This window comes from Cricetulus griseus (assembly GCF_003668045.3).
Source record: "Cricetulus griseus strain 17A/GY chromosome 1 unlocalized genomic scaffold, alternate assembly CriGri-PICRH-1.0 chr1_1, whole genome shotgun sequence".
Taxonomy (NCBI): Eukaryota; Metazoa; Chordata; class Mammalia; order Rodentia; family Cricetidae; genus Cricetulus; species Cricetulus griseus.
The window spans coordinates 187,660,352-187,681,221 of record NW_023276807.1 but is presented as its reverse complement, the minus strand read 5'-3'; the positions used below and the strand labels follow the sequence as shown (position 1 = coordinate 187,681,221).

At 38.5% G+C, this 20,870-nt stretch overlaps 1 protein-coding gene across 4 annotated transcripts in view; it reads left to right on the top strand.

Moving 5' to 3' along the window:
* Positions 1-20,870, top strand: part of Hacl1 (2-hydroxyacyl-CoA lyase 1) — a 43,898-nt gene that overhangs the window by 5,473 nt on the left and 17,555 nt on the right. For all 4 annotated transcript variants that reach the window (XR_003479883.2, XM_027389516.2, XM_027389515.2 and 1 more), the window contains exons 4-12: positions 1,034-1,114; positions 3,824-3,896; positions 8,312-8,389; positions 9,201-9,295; positions 12,652-12,764; positions 16,175-16,310; positions 17,775-17,880; positions 18,948-19,031; positions 19,748-19,849. Coding sequence is in view for 3 of the 4 variants with exons in the window: in XM_027389516.2 (XP_027245317.1) it covers positions 1,034-1,114; positions 3,824-3,896; positions 8,312-8,389; positions 9,201-9,295; positions 12,652-12,764; positions 16,175-16,310; positions 17,775-17,880; positions 18,948-19,031; positions 19,748-19,849 (868 nt within the window). In the remaining variant the exon portion in view is untranslated. The remainder of the gene's footprint in view (positions 1-1,033; positions 1,115-3,823; positions 3,897-8,311; positions 8,390-9,200; positions 9,296-12,651; positions 12,765-16,174; positions 16,311-17,774; positions 17,881-18,947; positions 19,032-19,747; positions 19,850-20,870) is intronic.

The window sequence follows — 20,870 nt, the reverse complement described above, 5'->3', positions numbered from 1 at the left end:
TCTAAAAGTGAAGTTAATAATTAAATTCTAAGAAATAAAAACAAGCAAGCTCTCACAATTCTTTCTTTTTAATGGGAACCTTCTAAATTTGAGCTTGAAGAAAACCATCTAAAACAGCCTGTGAACCATTCTGTTGCTTTGTTTACATGTAAACAATATGTTAATCTTTTTGTTGACCCTGAAAGGCATTTAAATTATAGTCATTGGTGCCTTAATTGATTCTTAAATGATGATTATTTTAACAAGCTAAAAGTTTCATTTTGTAACATTAGCCATGTATAGGTTTTTACATTTAATTAGAAATAAGTAATATGCTAAGTAGAGCCTCCCATTTGTAGTGGCCACATTTGTAAGTGTTGAGTGACTGTCTGGAGTCCGTATCATGTCAAATTGTACAGGGAATATGACTACTACTGTAGAACATTCTAGGGATGGTACTGTTCTCGATACTTAGAATTGTGTTAGTGTTATTTTAAGTCTAAAAGATTCTTAAATTTGAAATGTAAAGTGATAAATTGAATTATATAGTTATACTTTATTGAGGATTTAGGCTCAGGAAGTGTGTCAAAAGAAAGCATTCAGAAAGATTTGGAGGAAACCATTTAGAATCACGTCCTCACAGAGATTTAGTATGTTAGGGAATGAAAAAAAATCATGTATAATATGTGTGGCTGTCAGAAATTTGCTTCTGTAATCAGTCAACTTGTTTTAACCCAAGTGTGATTGGAACAAAATAGTAAATTTTGTTCCAATAGTAAATATAAATAATAAAATAAAATACAAGTAATAGTTATATATCTTAAAAGAAACTTGATGTTACTCTTTCATAATTAAGATATTCTAGTAATTGTCAATTATAATAAAGGCCTACCTGTCTTCCCTCTGACCACCAAGAAGTTTCCATGGAAACTCTAACATAATACTAATTAACTGGTAGTTGGTATGTTCCAAGCTAATATAGATGGCATCTACACCTCTCCTTTTTCACTTATTAGGTTTGATCTGCTGTTGATAAGCTCTGCTTTCCTTCTAGGCCAGGAGTATGCCTTGTCGTTTCTGGTCCAGGTCTCATCCACGCCTTGAGTGGCATGGCAAATGCGAACATGAACTGTTGGTAATTAAATCATTCTTATTGAAAACTGTCTTTTAAAACATTTAAAACATTCTTATTAAATCTGTCTTTGCATAAGGGTGGAAGGTCATTAAGTGGGAAGTGGGCTGGAGAAAGGGGAGATGGGGGGGGGCAAAGGGTGCAAAGCCTGATTGATGTTCAGTATGCAACCTCAGGACAAGAGTTAATAACATTGTACTGAATGTTGGAAATTTGCTACAAGAGTAGATTGGGGTACTTTTATGACATATTAAAAAAAAACAAAAAATGTGGTATGATGAATGTTAAGTTGCTTGACCACAACATACATCAGTTCACAATGGATATCAAAGCATAATGTTGTAGCCTTTAAGTATATGTAATGTGAGGAAGAAACAGTTAACATTTTGGAGTTTCAGTCTGTGTATATATGTGTTTGTGTATGTGAGCATGCATGTAGTCCTAAATAAAAAACTGTTTTTTAAATTTGTTAACTATTGAACCTAAGCCCTCACTATGTTATGTAAGCCAGGTTAGTCTTGAATTTTTATAGTTTTTCAAGACATGGTTTCTCTGTGTAGCCCTGGCTGTCTTGGAACTAACTTGCGTTGTAGACCAGGCTTGCCTCAAACTCACATATATCTGACTGCTTCTGCCTCCTGAGTGCTGGGATTAAAAGTGTGTGCCACCACTGCCTGGCTATTAATATTTTTTTTTTCTGTGTATCTCTGGCTGTCCTGGAACTTGCTCTGTAGACCAGACTGACTGGTCTCAAGATCCTCTGTCTCCTAAGTGCAGGGATTAAAGGCATTACCATGCCTGGCAAAGTCTGGAATAATTCTTCTTCTTTTTCTTCTTCTTCTTCTTCTTCTTCTTCTTCTTCTTCTTCTTCTTCTTCTTCTTCTTCTTCTTCTTCTTCTTCTTTTTCTTCTTCTTCCTCCGCTTCTTCTGTTTCTTCTGCTTCTCCTCCTCCTCCTCCTCCTCCTCCTCCTTCTTCTTATTCTCTCATATAGTACATCCCAACCAGTTTCCCCTCCTTCCCTACTCTCTTCTCAGTCCCATCCACTCCTCTGTTTTTCTTCAGAAAAGGGCAGGCCTCCCATGAATATCATGTTGCAGTAAGGATGTACCACTCCTCATATTAAGGGGATGGGACAACCCAGTAGGAGGAAAACGGTCCAAAAGTAGTCAAAAGACAGCCCCCACTCTCACTGTTAGGAGTCCTACAAGACCAAGGTGCACAACCATAACATATATAAAGAGACCTAGTTCAGATCCATACAGGCTCCCTGATTGGAATTCTTAAAGAGATATGTCTGCCTCTGCCTCCTGAGTGCTGGGACTAAAGGTGTTTGACACTATGCCCAGCTAAGCTGTGTGTGTGTGTGTGTGTGTGTGTGTGTGTGTGTGTGTGTGTGTCAGAATCTTACTAAGTTAGCCAAGGAGGCTTTGAAGTGTGTGTGTGAATCTTACTAAGTTAGCCAAGGAGGCTTTGAACACCCATAGCCCAAACAGGAACCTGTGGTCCTCCTGCCTCAGTCCCCTGGTAATTAGGGTTATAGGTCTGTTTCACTATACCTAGCTGAGAAGTTTTTGGTTTGTTTGTTTAACACCTTAGTTCAGTATATAGAAGTGTATAGTCTTCATCTTGCTCTGCCTAGTCAGCATTTATATTCTTGTTTGTTAAAATTTTCTTGATAATGTGTTTAGTGCTTATTCTCCAGCCTTGCTTTTAACCTTTCTCAGCTACTTTACCAGTAATATCAGGACAAAGGGGATTATGTTCTAATCAATTCAGAACATAATCTTTTTAATGTGAAGGACATTTTCATTCTTTGCATGTTTTTAAAATTATTTATGTTTTTATTTTGTGTGTATGTGTGCACATGTAGGACCTAGCATGTGGAAGTCTGTGGACAACCCACAGAGGTTGGTTTTCTCTTATGCTATGGGCTCCAGGGACCAAACTTACCTCATGAGGATTGGTAACAAGTGCCCTTACCCACTGAGCTGTCTCGCCTGACCTTCACTGTGTTTCTTCTAGCTCTTTTTCCCTGTCTTCCTTCCTTGTCTTCCTCCTCCTTGTTTACCTTAGGAGTTGATATTTTTAAAAATCTTTAAGTTTGAGGGCTGGAAAGATGGCTCAGAGGTTAAGAGCACTGGCTGCTCTTCCAGAGGACCTGAATTCAATTTCCAGCAACCACATGGTGGCTCACAACCATCTATAATGAGATCTTGTGCCTTCTTCTGGCTTACAGGCATATACATGCAAGCAGAACACTGAATTCATAATAAACAAATAAATCTTTAAAAAGAAAAAAACCATTAAAAATTTGATGTATGTTCTTTAATCTTGAGAAATAAAAATTGAGAACTATTACTCGTTTTGCCATTTCCAAATAGGTTTACTTAGGAAAATATAAATGCCTTCTCTCCATTTCAGGAATAATGAAGGCATACAATTGATTTTCTGTTACTACACCGGCAAGCCTAACGTTAGCATCTAGAAGGGGTGAAGCTAATGAAAAGCATTTGCTGATATGTTCCATCTTTTTGATTTTGAGGACAGCTACATCTTATATTCTTTTAACCTCCAGTTTTTTAAGGAAGATGTAGTTTTCTATGTCTAGTCTCTGTCTTAGTTGATCACAATTGTTTATGATGCATTGGACACTGCTGAATGTTTTATATACTCTCATTTGTAACTATCTTTTTAAAAAATTACTATTTCAGGCCCTTGATTGTGATTGGTGGTTCTTCTGAAAGAAATCAAGAAACAATGGGAGCTTTCCAGGAATTTCCTCAGGTATTTACTTCTACCATCCAAGCAAGGATTAAACACCACTAAAGTAAAAACACTGTCTTAGTTGGGGTTTCTATTGCTGTGATGAAACACTGACCAAAACCAACTGGGGATGAAGGACTTTATTTTCTCATCCAGGGAAGTCAGGCAGGCACTGATACAGAGGCCATGGGGAACACTGCAAGTCAGTAAGACTTGCTTCTCATGGCTCACTCAGCCGTTTTCTTATACAACTCAGGACCACCTGCCCAGATGTGGCCTGTAGGCTGGGCCCACCCACATCCATTATTAACCAGTAATGCCCTACCGACAATACAGGCAATCTGATGGAGGTATTTTCTTAGTTAAGGTTCTTTCCCCCATGCAACTCTAGTTGTGTCAAGTTGACAAAAAAACTATCACAATTTATAAAATCTGTAAAAAAAAAAAAAAAAAAAAAAAAATTCTAAAAATCTGTATTGCAAGTAAGATGATGGCTTAGTGGATAAAGGCACTTATCACCAAGCCTGAAGAGTAGTGTTCTAACCCCAGAACACACATGACAGGAGAGACCGATTACCACAAGTTGTTCTCTGACTTCCATATGTGCCATGACATTTGTGTATGTATGCATACAGCATACACTAAATAAACATAACAAAATTTTTTAATCTATAAAATAAAAACAACAAAAAAGGAAAATTACAAGTGTGTGAAAGATTTTCTGAATAAGGCAGTATCAGGTTGTGTTAAGACTGAGGGGCTAGAGAGATGGGTCAGCAGTTAAGAGCTCAGACTGCTCTTACAGGGGTGAGAATACAGTTTCCAGTACCCACTTTGGGTGGCTCACAACCAGTGGCAACTCCAACTCTAGGGGAATCTCATGCCCCTTCTGGCTCCTGTGGATATTGCACCAAGATAAACAAAAACACACATACTGAATTAAAAATAAAAAGATCTAGAGTAGTGATTCTCAACCTTCCTAATGCTATGACCCTTTAACACAGCTCTTCATGTTGTGGTAAGCTCAACCATAAAAGTATTTTCATTGATACTTCATAACTGTAATTTTGCTGCTGTCATGGATCATAATGTAAATACCTGAGTTTTCCAGTGGTCTTAGGTGACCCTTGTGAAAGGGTCATTCGACCTCCAAAGAAGGAGTGGCAATCCACAATTTAAGAACTCATCTAAAGAAATATACCAAAGTTGACATGACTTAATTTTTTTTCATTTTATTTATGTATCTGGGTGCTTTGCAACATATATGTCTGGTCACTGTGTGTATAGTACTTGTGAAAACCAGAAAAGGGCATTGGATCTCCTGGAACTGGAATTTCAGATAGCTGTGGTCTACCATGTGGGTGGTGGGAATCTAATCTGGGTCCCCTAGAAGAGCTGTCATTGCTCTTAACCACTGAGCCCTTTCTCTAGCCCGTATAGATATATTTTATTTATTTATTTTTGATTTTTTTTTGAAACAGTTTCTCTGTGTAACAGATCTGACTGTCCTGGAACTCACTCTGTAAACCAGGCTAGCCTTGAACTCACAGAGATCTGCCCTCCCCAGTTCTGAGATTAAAGGTGTGAGCTACTACCACTAGGCTATTTTTATTATTTTTAAGTGTGTGTGTGTGTGTGTGTGTGTGTGTGTGTGTGTGTGTGTGTGTCTGTGTGTCTGTGTGTCTGTGTGTCTGTGTGTCTGCCTGCATGTGGGTATGTGCAGGTGCCCACAGAGACCAGAGAGGTATCAGACCTCTGAAGCTGGAGTTACAGTTGTGAGCTACCTGATATGGGTGCTAGGAATTAAACTCGAGTCCTCTGGAAGAGCAGCAGACTCTTTTAACCTCTGAGCCATCTCTCCAGTCCATCCTGATTTTTGAACTGAAATTAAGTTCTTTACATAGTAATAAAGATGTAAGAATTAAAAAAAAAAAAAAAACCAGCAGAGTGGTGGTAGTGCACACCTTTAGCCCTCAGGAGGCAGAGGCAGGAGGATCTCTGAGTTTGAAGCCAGCCTGGTCTACAGAGCAAGTTCTAGGACAGCCAGGACTATACAAAGAAACTCTGTCTTGAAAAACAAAACAAAACAAAAAGATGTAAGAATAAAAATGGCTTTGGGGTATAACCCTCAGACTCTATAGACATAGTTAAAAGAAAACAAATTCTTCTCAATATTATCAGACTTGGTATACATTTTATTTTAGGAGAAAAGAAGTATTTCAAAAGTTGAAAAAATAAATTTGTCAGCAAAATGTTACAGCTTCAAAAATAATTTGCAGAGAGCTGAAGAGATGGCTCAGTAGTTGAGAGCACTTTTACTTGTGGAGGTCCTGGGTTCAGTTGCCAGCACCTGCACTGTGACTCACAACTATCCATAACTCCAGTCCCAAGGGATGTGACCTTCTCTACTGACCTCTACAGGCACTATGCACATACATGGTGTACATACATATATGCAGGCAAAACACTCATATACACAGTTAAGTAAATAAAGCTAAAGAAAAATATTGACCCAATACAAATAGCTGAGAGTGAATGGGTTGACACGTAGCATGAATGCATTGGAACTATACATGGTAGGCATATTTTCTCCCTCTGAACCATACCCAGAGTTTCATAGAGAGTTTTGTATCATAAACTGATATAAAATACTACCCTTCGTATAAGTTAATGGAAAAATTATGTCCTTATGCCCTTCAAAAACAAAGTTTTACTAGTTAATTGTAACAGTAACAAAAGTATTCAAATGATGCTAATATATCCAGAAAAGTAGAATCGATGAATAATTGGAAGGAAATTTAGGTATAGACTTGAATGTGGTGACACCCATTCCCAACAATTAGGAGGCTGAGGCAGAAAGATCATGAATTTAAGACTATCTTAGGCAAGCAAGACCCCCATCTCAGAACAAAATGAAAAGAAAAAGAAAATTTAGGACTGGCAAGATAGCACAGTGGGTAAGGGTACTTGCCATCAAGCCTGACAAGCCAAGTTCCATCCTCAGAATGCACATGGTAGGAGACTCAACTCCCACAAGTTGTCATATCACCTCCATTATCCACATACACAGTGTCTTAGTTAGGGTTTCTATTGCTGTGAAGAGACATCATGACTACGGCAATTCTAATAAAGCAAAACATTTAATTGGGGCTGGCTTACAGTTCAGAGGTTCAGTTCATTATCATCATGGCAGTAAGCATGGTAGTGTACTGGCAGACATGGTGCTGGAGAAAGAGCTGAGAGTTTTACATCTGGGTCTGCAGACAGTAAGAAGACAGAGTGACACTGGCCTGGCTTGAGCATTTGAAACCTCAACACCTCATCTCAGTGACACACATCCTCCAACAGGGCCAGTCCCTGATACATAGTGCCAGTCCCTGTGGGCCCATGGGGGCCATTTTCATTCAAACACCACATACAGAGAGGAAATAAATGCATCAATTTTTTCAAAGGAAATTTGAAATTACTTCAAAAATATTGATATGAAGCAGGGAGCAGAGCATTAATGCCAACTATGAAATTACATTTTCCTAAAAGTAATAAGTTTATTAGATTAAAAATTAAAGCACACTTTGATCTAAAATTCAATTATCTTTTTCTTATTGGAAGTCCTTAAAACTGAAGGACATGAGCATAAGAATCTGAAAACTGACCTGGCGGTAGTGGCGCACTCGGGGAGGAGGGGGAGGGGGAGGGGGGCAGTGGCAGGTGGATCTCTGTGAGTTCGAGGCCAGCCTGGTCTACACAGCAAGTTCCAGGACAGGCTCCAAAGCCACAGAGAAACCCTACCTCGAAAAACCAAAACCAACCAAACAAACAAAAAACAAGAATCTGAAAACTGAAGGCTGATTTTGGGCCTGTCAGGCCTGTGTGACTAAGGCTGTCATCTTTTCCATAGATTTCATACTGAAAAGTATCAAGAGAAAGTTTCTCCATGTTCCTTCAAGTACATTAGACAATGTAGAGGTAGCACCCCAGATTCCCATGTTCCCACAGCAAATACTTGAAAGGAAAAGCAGCAGAAATGGAAGATGAAGTAAGATGGACAAGTGAATTTATATATTCCTAGCTGAGCACTTGCTTTAATAGGCCTGGCCAGCTTCCCTTCTGCTTATACTCCCCCAGCAGTTTATAAGAGTGCCTGTTTGCCTGTGTTGTGGTACATGGTGCATGGTGTATATTATCTTCAGTTTTGACAACCTGAGAAAGGAAAATAATGTGTTGTTTTGTTTCCAGAATCATCCTGAGGGAGGACTAGGACTTTGTGATTTGAATATTTTTTGAGATAGCCTCAAAAAAACAAATAAAAATAAAACCCACATTTTTCTGTCTTGCTTTTAAATGTAATAAGAAGTAATGACTTGAATGTTTTGTCTTCCTTTATGAAAGCAATATGATTGTGAGCTGAATTGAAATGATCTTCATTTTCTCTGTAGGTTGAAGCTTGCAGACTATTTAGCAAGTTCTCTGCCCGGCCAACCAGCTTAGAACATATTCCTTTTGTTATTGAAAAGGTACAGTATTTACTGAAAAGCTCTTCAGATATTGGACCCAGCATCTCCTATATACCAAGCACATGCTCCTCTACAGAGTCACACTGTCAGCACTGCTATTTTTGTTCTTAATGGAATGATAATATAGCCAGACAATTAAAAATGACATTGTTAAAAAGCTATTTACATTCTAATGTTCACTGCCATTATATTTAATTATTGAAATAGAGATAAAGTTAGCTATTTTTGGAAAAAAGCTTCTCCTGTATGTTAGTTTCTTAAATTATCTTTTTAGTTAAACCAAAGTGAAGATAAATGTATAATAAGCCCTTGGGTTCTTATCTCTTAAGCATTTACAAAAATATTGGGAAGAATGCATATAAGATTGTCATTTAGTTAATTAAATAGTACATTGTAAATTAATGTTAGCTAACGAGTTTTATGTGAAATTATATTTGAGCTATTTCAAAACTACACATTACAGAATCAAATCGACATATATTAAATTGTCAACAGTTTCTGGAAACTCTGCCAAATGATTAAGGTTAAGAAGTGGGTGAAAGTTCATGTTCTAACATAAACAGCAAGCAGAGCCTTGTGGATATTCTTCAAGTGTAATAGAGTATGAATTTCAGAGCCCTACAGAAATTATGTATCCCCTTTAGGATACATAATAAATATATAAATATATTTAATGGAGAACATTTCAGTTTTAATTATGACTTTTTCATCCAACTAAGAATACCTAAAAAAATTTAGTGTTCATTTTACACTTTTACATTGACTTCAAGAAGCATATGATAATTGAGGCATTTTGTTTGTCATAACACAGGCAGTGAGGAGCAGTATCTATGGTCGTCCAGGTGCTTGTTACATTGACATTCCTGCAGATTTTGTGACCCTCCAGGGGAACGTGAATTCTATAAAGTAAGAATTATTCAGAATTCTTTCTTAATATTGTGTTATCATACTTAGTCTTTAAAAAGAATTTGTCTAGCAGTGTGTCAATTTCCAAGTGTCTCAATGTTTTTTGATGATTTTGTAATTAAACTGAATTCTAGCCAAAAGGCTTCTCTTCATTTAGATGGTATTACTTAGTAACTGTCTGTGGATTTAATTACTAAATCAAATTCTTGGAACTTACTGATTCCTCATTCAAAGTTATTCGCCCCGTAACCTCAGATATATATCTGCATTAGTGTATAAGTTATTGTAAGCATCTTACTGTAAGCCAAGAAATGAGGTGGATGATTGGTGAAAACCTATTACGACTCAGAATAAAAAGTGTTTTTTTTCTATCACCCATGTAGCTTTAAAATGTTCTGAATTGTGTTTCTGTAATTTGCCCTGAACTTTTATTTCTTGAATAAGCACTGAGTGGGAGCTGGAGAGATGGCTTAGTGGTTAAGAGCAGGGCTGCTCTTCCAGAGGACCCAGGTTCTATTCCCAGCACCCACATGGCAGCTCACACCTGTCTGTAACTCCAGTACCAGGGGATCTTGTATCCTTACACCAATGTACATAAAATAAAGTTAAATAAATATTAAAAAAAAAAAGAGCACTGAGTGAAAAGAAGTACAAAAAAGTCACACTCGATTATCATTCACCTTGATACAGATGCTGACTGTAGTCCATTGAATCCCTAAGTGGTATTTTTTTAGTTTTAGGAATAAAATATGCTTTTTCTATTAACAACATTGTTAGAAAAATCCAGAGATGTATAGTATATAGTCTTTTTAAAAAGAGATTTATTTGTACATCTGTGTGTGTGTGCGTGTGCGTGTGCGTGTGCGTGTGCGTGTGCGTGTGTGTGTGTGTGTGCGCGCGCGCGCGCGCGCGCGCGCGTTTGCCATACATGTAGTGGTGTCTGTGGAGGACAGAAGAAGGTATCATATCCCCCGAAGCTGAAGTTACAGACAGTTGTAAGCTACCTGCCGTGGGTGCTGGGAACACACATCAGGTCCAGGAAGAACAGCAAGTACTCTTGACCACTGAGTCTTCCCTCCAGCCTTTTATCTAAGACTTTTGTCTAAGAAATCCTTTTATCTAAGGAATGACATTTTAAACATTTAGTACCTGTCCTTTTTATCATGCATATTTAGTCAACATGTTGAATTTTATATTTAGAGATTTTTAAGACTGAATTTCATTGTGTAGTCCAAGCTGGTTTCAAACTCAGTCCCTTTCCCAAGTACTGGGTTTACTGTTGTGCATATATGTTTTTGCATTCCTGCTGTAGTTTACTTATTGAACATCATAACATGCTTCATTGTTGGTGTGTGTGTGTGTGTGTGTGTGTGTGTGTGTGTGTGTGTGTGTTGAGACAGTGTCTCACTGCAAAGCCTTGGCTGGAACTCACTGTGTAGACCAGGCTGGTCTCAAACTCATAGAGATCCACCTGCCTCTATCTCCCAAGTGCTGGGATTAAAGGAGTGTACCACCATTGACCAGCAAGTTTCATTGTTTTAAGGATATTTCTTAAATGCAAGTTTTGTGGACCTTGCTATTATGGAAATGGCTCTCTAGTGGCTACAGACAGTGGTCAGTGTATTCAGTGTAGTGGGTAGTTTCTGTCTGTGAGAAACAGACATGAGGACATCTATTGTGTATATGTATGAATATGACAATCAAAATAATACTGAGGAATGAAGGACAGTGAGCCTTAGGGAAGTTTAAAATCTGTAACCTTCCTTTAAAGTTGTATACAGGTTAATGCCCCTATTTTATTGTGTGTCCAGATATTTGAATAATATAGATCCCCATTTTTTAATGTGAGAATAAATACCATGTAAAGTAAGGACTTGTTATGCAGAAATTAACTATGATGGTTTTAATAGTTCTTTTAGTAAGACCTGGTATGATGCTGTAATTTTAGTTTACTAGTGAGTGGAATACAGAATGGTGAGATGACAACAGCAGGGACTTTGGCAGCAGAATACTGCTATAGTGCATCTCTGCCATATGCCATCTGGAACCTGGTGCAAATGAGCTAACAGTAATACCTTACCTTGTTGTTTTGAAAATCAAATGAGAATAAATGGGATATAGTATTACATACTAGTGTATAATGCTTTTTCTATTTTAGCTACTACTGTTTTCTGTTTTACTGTTCCTGCTGTGGTGCCATTGACCCAGATCATCTGTCAATGCATTATCCATTTGACTGGCAATTATTAGATGATATTAAGGAATACTTCTTGATTTGCTAGATGTGATAATGATTTTATAGTTGTATAAAAGAAAGTTCTTATCTTTTAGAAAGCTGTGTTTGCAAGCTTTTTAAAGGTCTGATTCCTGCAGTGAATTTAAAAAGATTCAAGGGGGTGTGGTGGGTACTCTGTGTGTACGAGTTATGCAAATGTGGTAAAATAATATTCTCATTAAATTACCACATTGAGTTTATGGAGTATTTTTTAGGTAGGGTCTATGTATCCCAGATTGACCTGGAACTACACCTCTGTAGAACAGGCTGGCCTCAAACTCATAGGGATAGGCCTTCCTCGGCCTCCTGAGTGCTGGAATTAAAAGTGTCTATCACCATGCTTGGCCAAATATATGTAAAATTTGAAATTTTCACAGTAGGAAATTTTAAAATTAGCCTGTTTTTAAATATTCATTTATATATTTTGATCTATATGAGTGTTCTGTCTGTCTGTATGCTTGCAGATCCCCATTATAGATGGTTGTGAGCTACCATATGGTTGCTGGGAATTGAACTCAGGACCTCTGGAAGCGCATCCAGTGTTCTTACCTCTAAGCGATCTCTCCAGCCCCCAAAATAAAAAAAAAAAATGTTTTTTTGGCTTTTCAAGACAGGGTGTCTCTGTGGCTTTAGAGGTTGTCTTGGAACTCACTCTGTAGACCAGGCTGGCCTCAAACTCACAGAAATCTGCCTGCCTCTGCCTCTTGAGTGCTGGGATTAAAGGCATGTACTACCAACACCTGGCTCCCAAATAACTTTTTTTTAAAGCTCTGACTGTAGAAACTTACTCTGTAAACCGGGCTGGCCTCAGACTCATGGAGACCCACCTGCCTCTGCCTCCTGAGTGCTGGGATTAGAGGTGTGCAGCACGACTCTTGGCCTAAAGCATTTATTTGCGTGTGTGCATATGCATGCTTTAATGGTCACAAGACAATTTTCTGGAGTCAGCTGTCTCCCTCCACCAGTCCACAGATTGAACTTCGGTCCTCAGATCATCAGACTTGGTGGCAAGTGCCTTTGCTTGCTGAGCCATCTTCCAGTCCCTAGCCTGTCTTAATTATAGCACCTTTTTTCTTTCCAGGTACAAGGAGTGTTGCCTGCCACCTCCAGTTAGCATGGCCGAAACCCCTGCTGTATGTAAGGCAGCATCTGTTATTAGAAATGCCAAACAGCCCCTGCTCATCATCGGGAAAGGTAGCATAAGAACTCCTAACTCACAGGCTGTGGGAATGTTGGTTCTCTTTAGACATTGTCTTCCTTGTTTGTTTTTATGTGCTCTAGTGTTTGTAATTGGAATAAGTGGTCATTTCATCCATTTTCAAATCGCAGAACTTATCCTCAGTGGCTCAGAGACCTCACTTTTACAAAGAATAGTTTCATTTCTTGACTTAGAAGTAAATGTGTTTTTTTTCTATTAGAAATATTTTGGAAAATCTAGAAAAGTTTTAGAAAAAAGAAATCTCTTGGGCTGGAGAGATGGCTCAGAGGTTAAGAGCACTGACGGCTCTTCCAGAAGTTCTGAGTTCAATTCCCAGCAACCGAATGGTGGCTCACAAACACCTTGAACGAGATCTGGTGCCCTCTGCTGGTGTGTAGGGCACATGCAGACAGAAGACTATATACTTAATAAATAAAATCTTTAGAAAGAAAAGAAAGAAAGAAAGAAAGAAAGAAAGAAAGAAAGAAAGAAAGAAGGAATCTCTCCAAGGAAGCCTGTTTTGGCCTTCAGTAATTTATTTTTTTTTGTCTATTTTTACATACTTTGTTAATGTTATATAGGCAGTTTTATATTTGATAAGCTATTTTTCTTAAAGTTATTTAAACACAATTTTAACATTGAATGATATAACATTGACACTTGCTGTCAAATGTTTGTTTATTTATCGTAGTTTTGATAAACATTCTTATGCAAAGGTTTTTCCATAGTTAGGATTTATGGTAGAGCTCCAAAAAGAACTAACTAAATTAAAAGGTGTGGGTGTCTGGAAGACTTTCGGTACTATTGATACATTGCTTACTCCTTAGGTGCCATAGGAACAATTTATATTCCTGTTAATAATTTATTATTATTGTTTTTACTTCTTTTATTTTGTATTGTTTTTTTGAGACAGGATTTCCTACATAGCTCAGGTTTGTCTCAAACTTACCATGTATCCTGGGCTGATTTTGAACTCACCATTGCCCTGCCTTGACCTTCTAAGAACTGTGGTTATAGACATGGCTGGGAATATATTCTTATACCTGCTTGCTGCTCTAGAACCACTAGGAATACTTATGACTATGTTCATCAATTATCTCCTGCTTAGAAGCCAACTGTAGACAAACTGAAGATAGTTTTAAGGAAGGTGATAGCACTGAGGGTATAGCTCGGTGCTAGAATGTTTGCTTTTGTGTCCTGGGTTCTAGCCCCAGAGGTAGAGGAGCAAAGAAGGAAAAACCTTGAGGTCAGTGCTGAGTTCAATGCTTTGTATGATGTATTGGTTTTTTGACTGGCAAGTAACTGCTTTGAGTCTCATCACCTGACTTACAAAGGATAGCAGCTACCTAAATAGCATGTAATTAATAGCAAAGATTCAAGGTGGATTCCAGTTTTCAGTCTTCCTTGAAAAACATTTATTTACTAGTGCTTACAAAAAGGCAGCAATTGTAGAAAATATTCCTAAAGGATGCAGTGAAATAATAATTTCTATCTAAAGGGCACTTGCTGACAAGTACAGTATGCTGGTGTTTTGTTTCATTTTGTTTTGTTTGAGACAGGGTCTCTCTCTGTATTCCTGGCTGGCCTAGAACTTACTATGTAGACCACACTGGCCTTGAAATCACAGAGATCCACCTGCCTCTGCCTCTTGAATTTTGGCATTAAATGAACTAGTATATTCTTAATAATTTTTGGGGTCTTTTTTGGCGGGGGGGGGGGTTGTTTGTTTGTTTTTATTTTTCGAGACAGGGTTTCTCTGTACAACTTTGGAGCTTATCCTGGCACTCACTCTGTAGACCAGGCTGGCCTTGAACTCACAGAGATCTGCCTGCCTCTGCCTCCTGAGTGCTGTGATTAAAGGAGTTCAGTTTTAAATTCTTTCCAATTCTTATATATGGTGTATGTGTGTACATTTTCATGCATGTGCACATGTGGATACCAAAAGTTGATACTAGGTATCATCTTCTGTAGCTTTCCATTTTTATTTTTTTTATTTATTTTTTAGAGATAAGGTCTCTTACTGAACCCAGAACTCATGATTCAGCTAGAGTATCTGGCCAATGATTCCTGGGATCCACCAGTCTATACTCTTCTAGTGCTAGGATTACAGATGTGCCACCTTGCCTGGATCCAGACTTGAGTTCTCATGATCATAGAGTTACAAGAAAGGGAGGTTTTTTTTTGTGTGTGGGTGTTGGGACCACAGCTGTACCATGAAAAAGCAGTAGTTCCCCAGGTAGATAAGTGAAACAAAGGTAGTCTAGGAAGAAGGAACTGAGTATACAAAGACATCAAGACAAGAAAAAGAGCAAGAAAACTTTCTGGCGGAAATAAAAAAAGGACTACTTTTCATCGCATGTGCATAATAAACAGTTCTAAGATGGCCTTTTAGTGCTGAACGTGATACTTAATCTGAATGTACACTATACTATGTAGTAGGATTGCATAGAGAAATGGTTAGTATGCTATTAGCTCTAAAGAATATAAAATTAAAGCTGCGCAATGGTGGCACATACCTTTAATTTCAGCACTCAGGAGGTAGATGGAGGCAGAGTTTGAGGCTAGCCTGGTCTACAAAGCCAGCTCCAGAACAGCTAGGACTGTTACATAGATAAACTCTGTCTCAGAAAAACCAAAACAAACTGGGTAGTGGTAGCTCACGCCTTTAATCCCAGAACTCGGGAGGCAGAGGCAGGAGGATCTCTGTGAGTTCGAGACCAGCCTGGTCTACAAGAGCTAGTTCCAGGACAGCCTCCAAAGCTACAGAGAAACCCTGTCTCGAAAAAACAAAACAAACAAAAAATCCCAAGACAACAACAACAAAAGGATATAAAATTAAATAGTGAAAAATAATAGTGGTCATGATGACTTCAGAAGTGAAATTATTCCTATATTGTCAAAACAGTTTTTTTTTCAATGTCATTGAGGACATGTTTTATGTGTAGCACACAGTTGTAAGACAGGTAGGTATGTGCTCCCTCAGGTAATCCTGTCACAGACGCAGCATTGTAGAGATACTAGAGAGATCTGCAGAGCTTTTGAAACTCATGCATCCTGCACAGTATACTGCAGAAGAGGCTTACAGGTAATGTAGAGCAATTAGTGAAAGTACAGTCTTGGTTTTTCAGGACCAAGGTCTTCCCTGCCCACTTATGTTCATGGAATTGTGGGTAGTAGTTTAGTAGGCCCCAACCAGGAAGCAGGAAAGTGAAAGCAGCAGGAGATACAAGATACACTTTTTGTTTAGAGGCCATCCTTCAGAATAGTCATTCATTCATTTTCCTTTCAAGCTGATGTTTATGCAGGAGAGAGTATTTGGGTCATCTAAAAGCAAATTCACATGATATGTTGGAGGTTCTCAGTGCCAAGTGTAACTGAATTATCCAATGAGTTGCTTTTCTTTTAGGTGCTGCTTATTCCCATGCAGAGGACAGTATCAGGAAACTGGTGGAGCAGTGCAATTTGCCATTTTTGCCCACCCCGATGGGGAAGGGTGTTGTCCCTGACAATCATCCAAACTGTGTAAGCTCAGCCAGATCCAGGTGCGTGGTATTCCAGGTGTTTGTTTGTTCGTTTGTTTGTTGGTTTTGTTTTGTTGGTTTTTCAAGACAGGTTTCTCTTTGTAGCCTTTGCTGTCCTGGAACTCACTCTGTAGACCAGGCTGGCCTCGAACTCAGAGATCCTCCTGCCTCTGCCTCCTGAGTGCTGGGACTAAAGGTGTGTGTCACCACTGCCTGGCAGTTGTTTGGACTCTTATCTAATTTCCATTTTTTCAATATTTTTAAAAATGTTTCAATTAGAATCATACTACATAATATCTGCCTTCTGATGCCTACAGAGTAATATGCTTACAGGACTGTCTGTAGAATCATTGGAATTTTCACATAGCAAAAGACCCAAATTTAGATGATCAAGTTACTCAAAATTTGTGAAAACACAAACTGGTCTCCATTCTTTAGACATTAGGTGAATATGCATATAGAATATTTTTGAAAGCTTTTCCAGACTGAGGATGGAGCTCAATTGGGAGAGTGTTTACCTAGCAGGTCCTACATTGCATAAATTGGCATGGTGACACCACATGTTAATCCCATCACTGAGGATGTAGATATAAGAAAATCAGAAGTTCAAAGTCATCCTCCTACATAGAGAATTTGAGGTTAACCTGGGCAACATGAGACCATGTCTTGGGGAAAAAAAAAGAATGAAATTCTGGAATACAAATGATGTTTATAAAACCTGCTTTCTCCTAGAAACCAGTGTGAAGTATGCTTTGAGATGCAAGTACAGGGGTTGGGAGACTGGGGTGTGGCTCACTATGTTGCTTTTCTAGCATGCATGAAGTCCTGGTTCTATCCCCAGAAACACGTACAAACCAAAACCTACCCAGGCATAATGGTGCATACATGTAACCCCAGCATCTGGAGGCAGAGGGAAGAGGATCACAAGTTTGAGGCCAGCTTTAGTTAAAAAAAAAAAATTCTATCTTCAAAACAAAACAACAGCACATTACTTCCTTGTGTGTGTGTAAGAGATGGGGTATGTTTTGGGGGGTGGGGTGCACACATGCAGGTGTGAATGACAAAGTGTCCTTAGGTTTCTTCTCAGTCACTTTGCCCCTTAGCTGTGAGACAGGGTCTCTCACTGAGCCTGAAGCTTGCCAGTTTGACTAGGCACCTGGCTTCCACCTCTCTCCACCTGTCCCCACCCCAGTGTCCAGATGGGGACAACATCACAGCAGTCAGTCTTTATGTGAGTGCTGGGGGTCCAAACTCAGGTATCCTTGCTTGCACAGCAAGCATTTGGTCCACTGAGCTATCTTCCCAGTCTTACAAAATTATTTTAATCAGAAAGATCAGATTTACTCTAGAAGCTGCAAATTGTTTAGACTTCAAAAATATTTTAGGAAGTTTAGAACAATTCAAGTAAAAAATTATCAGTATGTTTGTTGTTCTCGATAAATTGTGTTTTTTTTTCTTTCTTTCTTTTTCTTTCTTTTTAAATAGGGCTTTGCAGCTTGCTGATGTGATTGTGTTATTTGGTGCGAGACTAAACTGGATATTACATTTTGGACTGCCTCCAAGATACCGGGCAGATGTGAAGTTTATTCAGGTACTGAGGGGGCTCTGATCAACTCTGTGCTTCTTTGTTCTCCTTGGTTTTTGTGAAGAACCTTTTCTCTTACAGAAATAGATTTTACAAATTATCTAACATAATTACAGGTACCAAACCTACAAAGTGTTTTGTGATAATTCTAATGAGAAAAGCTCTCAAAGTTTGAAACAGCTTGAAAAGCATAATTTGCCTTTCTTCACAGTTGGAGTATATTTTAAGACAGAAAAAGAGAGGCTTAAGCAAGGTGGTAGACTGAAGTGACACCCTCAGTCTTGTGAGGAGGTGAATTTTTCTTTTACATGCCAAAATGTGTCAGCCTTTGGAAATCACTAAGTAACTCTCCTTTCACTGCCATTAACCTGAATGTCTAGAAAGTACTCTAACCTTTCCTTGTGACTCTACATGTATGTTCCTGGTGCCTGCTGAGGCCAGAAGAGGGCATCACATATCCTGGAACTGCAGTAACAGATGATTATGAGTCTCCCTGTGAGTGCTGGGACTCAAGCTGAGGTCCTCAGAAGAGCAGCCAGGAGTCTTAACTTCTGAGTCATCTCTCTAGCCCTTCTTCCAGTTCTTCTTGGGCTGTTTTTTGATTTGTGGTTGTTTTTTGTTTGTTTCTTTTGTTTTGTTTTTGTTTTTCCAGACAGGGTTTCTCTGTGTACTCCCTGCTGTTCTGGAACTCATTTTGTAGACCAGGCTGGCCTGGAACTCAGAGCTCCATCTGTCTCTGCTTCCCAAGTGCTGGGATTAAAGGTGTGCTTCACCACTGGCTGCAACAGCCTTTCTTAAAGGTTTTTAAGAGTTTGCTGCTCTTCCAGAGGACCAGGGTTCAATTCTCAGCCTTACATGGCAGCTCACAATCATCTGTAACTCCTATTCTAAAGTATTTAATGCTATCTTCTGTCTTCTTTGTGCACCAGTCACACATTTAATACACGGACATACATACAAGCAAAACACTCATGCACAGAAAATAAAATGTAACATAAAAACAATTTTTAAAATTTGTTCAAAACAAAAAAAGACCAAACATGGCTTGTTCTTCAGGTTTTTCTCTTTTTTAGATTGATATCTATGCAGAAGAATTGGGGAATAATGTAAGGCCTTCTGTGACTTTGCTAGGAGATGCAAATGCTGTTTCTAAACAGGTAAAACCTTACTCTGAGTTTTAGTTTTAGTGGACTGGTCTCTGTGGACAGTCATCTCTGGATAATGTTTCTTTTGATTTACTTGGTGGCCTAGTGACATCAATTTTAAACTAAGTTTATGATAGAAAACTAACTTTAATTGTAACTTTGGAACTTAGTAAATTCAGCTTATTGTACATTGTTGATATTTGTAGAAGTTAAGCATTTTAGAACACTAATTTAATATCATGAAAATTTAAGGTCATTCAAACCAGAATTCAGTAAGCAGAGTCCTGCCTGCTTTCTGAAAAAATTACAATATGGCTTTAGTTAATTAAACTTGACTTACCCAATGGGAAAATCTAACTGTATATTTAGGTACTAAAACAATTTTTACTCTTCAAGCTATAATCAAGGACTTGTCTGGCTTTCTATTTACATATAATCTATAGATACTATTGTGGCAGGAGGTAAAATGGTCACATTTATCACTTGATTGTGTATGATATTCATTATCTTGAGTGTACAGCACTGAGATGCAGATGCAGTCCCTGCCACACTCTGCAGCACTTGGTCTGTGTCATGTGCTCACCAGGCCCCCCATCAGTTGCTCACTGCAGGAAGAGAAGTAAGAGTGAGCAATGCAAAGGGCAGAGCAGTGTACTGTGCCTTCTTTAAGAAAGTTTATTTTTAAAAAGGAAAGTTTTTGTTTTTGTTTTCTTTTTTTTTTTTTTTAGCTTTTGGAACAGTTTGATAAAACCCCATGGCAGTTCCCCACAGACAGCAAGTGGTGGAAGACTCTGAGGGAAAAAATGAAGAGCAATGAAGCTGTATCCAAGGTAATGTGGGACCAGTTGAAATTCAGGATCCTGCCAGGTTGATGAGTTGCTTAGTCCTCCCATTATAAGGCATAGGCAGACCTAAAAAGCACTGCATTGTGTGTGCTTTGGGGTCAAAAAGAGTGCTGCTAGGGCACAGCTCTCATGAGATCCACAAACCAGAAGTCAGACCGGAGCCTAATAAAAAATGGTAGTGAAGCCAGGCATGATGGCACATGTCTTTAATCCCAGCACTCAGGAGGCAAAGGCAGGTGGATCTCTGAGTTCAAGGCCAGCCTGGTCTACAGAGCGAGTTCCAGGATGGCCAAGGCTACACAGAGAAAATCAATGTTGGAAAAGAAAAAAAGGAAATAAAGTTTCAACCATGTAAACAGTTAAGAAAAAAACATGTGTATACCCATGTGGATGTTTGTACTTTACCTTGAAAAAGGCCTCAAGCTCCTTGCATAATTTAGCATCCAAAGGGTTATGGTTCTTGAGTTGCTATGAAGTGATAGAATAAAAGCAATCTGTTCTTGGAAAGTTTTTTAGTTTGATTTTGATGCATAATAGCACAATTAAATCCTAGGGCGTATAAGAGTTGATGTAGAAATGTCACCTTAATTCCTAGGGCATGTTAGAATATGGTTATCTGTCCTTAAGATATCTTTCCTTCAAGGCATGTGAGTGTAATAAGTAGTTCCTTTATTAAAATGAAAAGTTTGATCAGTGTATATAATCTACCCATACACACTGTCATTTATCTTTTATGTCACTGCTGGAAACTCTTGCGGCTTTCACATCTGCCCTTGTGACTTTGCCTCATAATGAAGGTTGGGAGATTGTCATGAGTTTTGAAATCACCACTAATCCTTACCAGTTAGTACTACAATAAATCACTTTGGCAGTGTTGGTGTTTTCTGTTCAATGTCATTGTAAATAAGCACTTTCTCTTTGATTGTCAGATGAGATGTTGGGCTTTCTTCTTTAACTGTTTTGTGTATTCGTGTGTATCTTGGGTGCAATGTTCAGTATACACCTA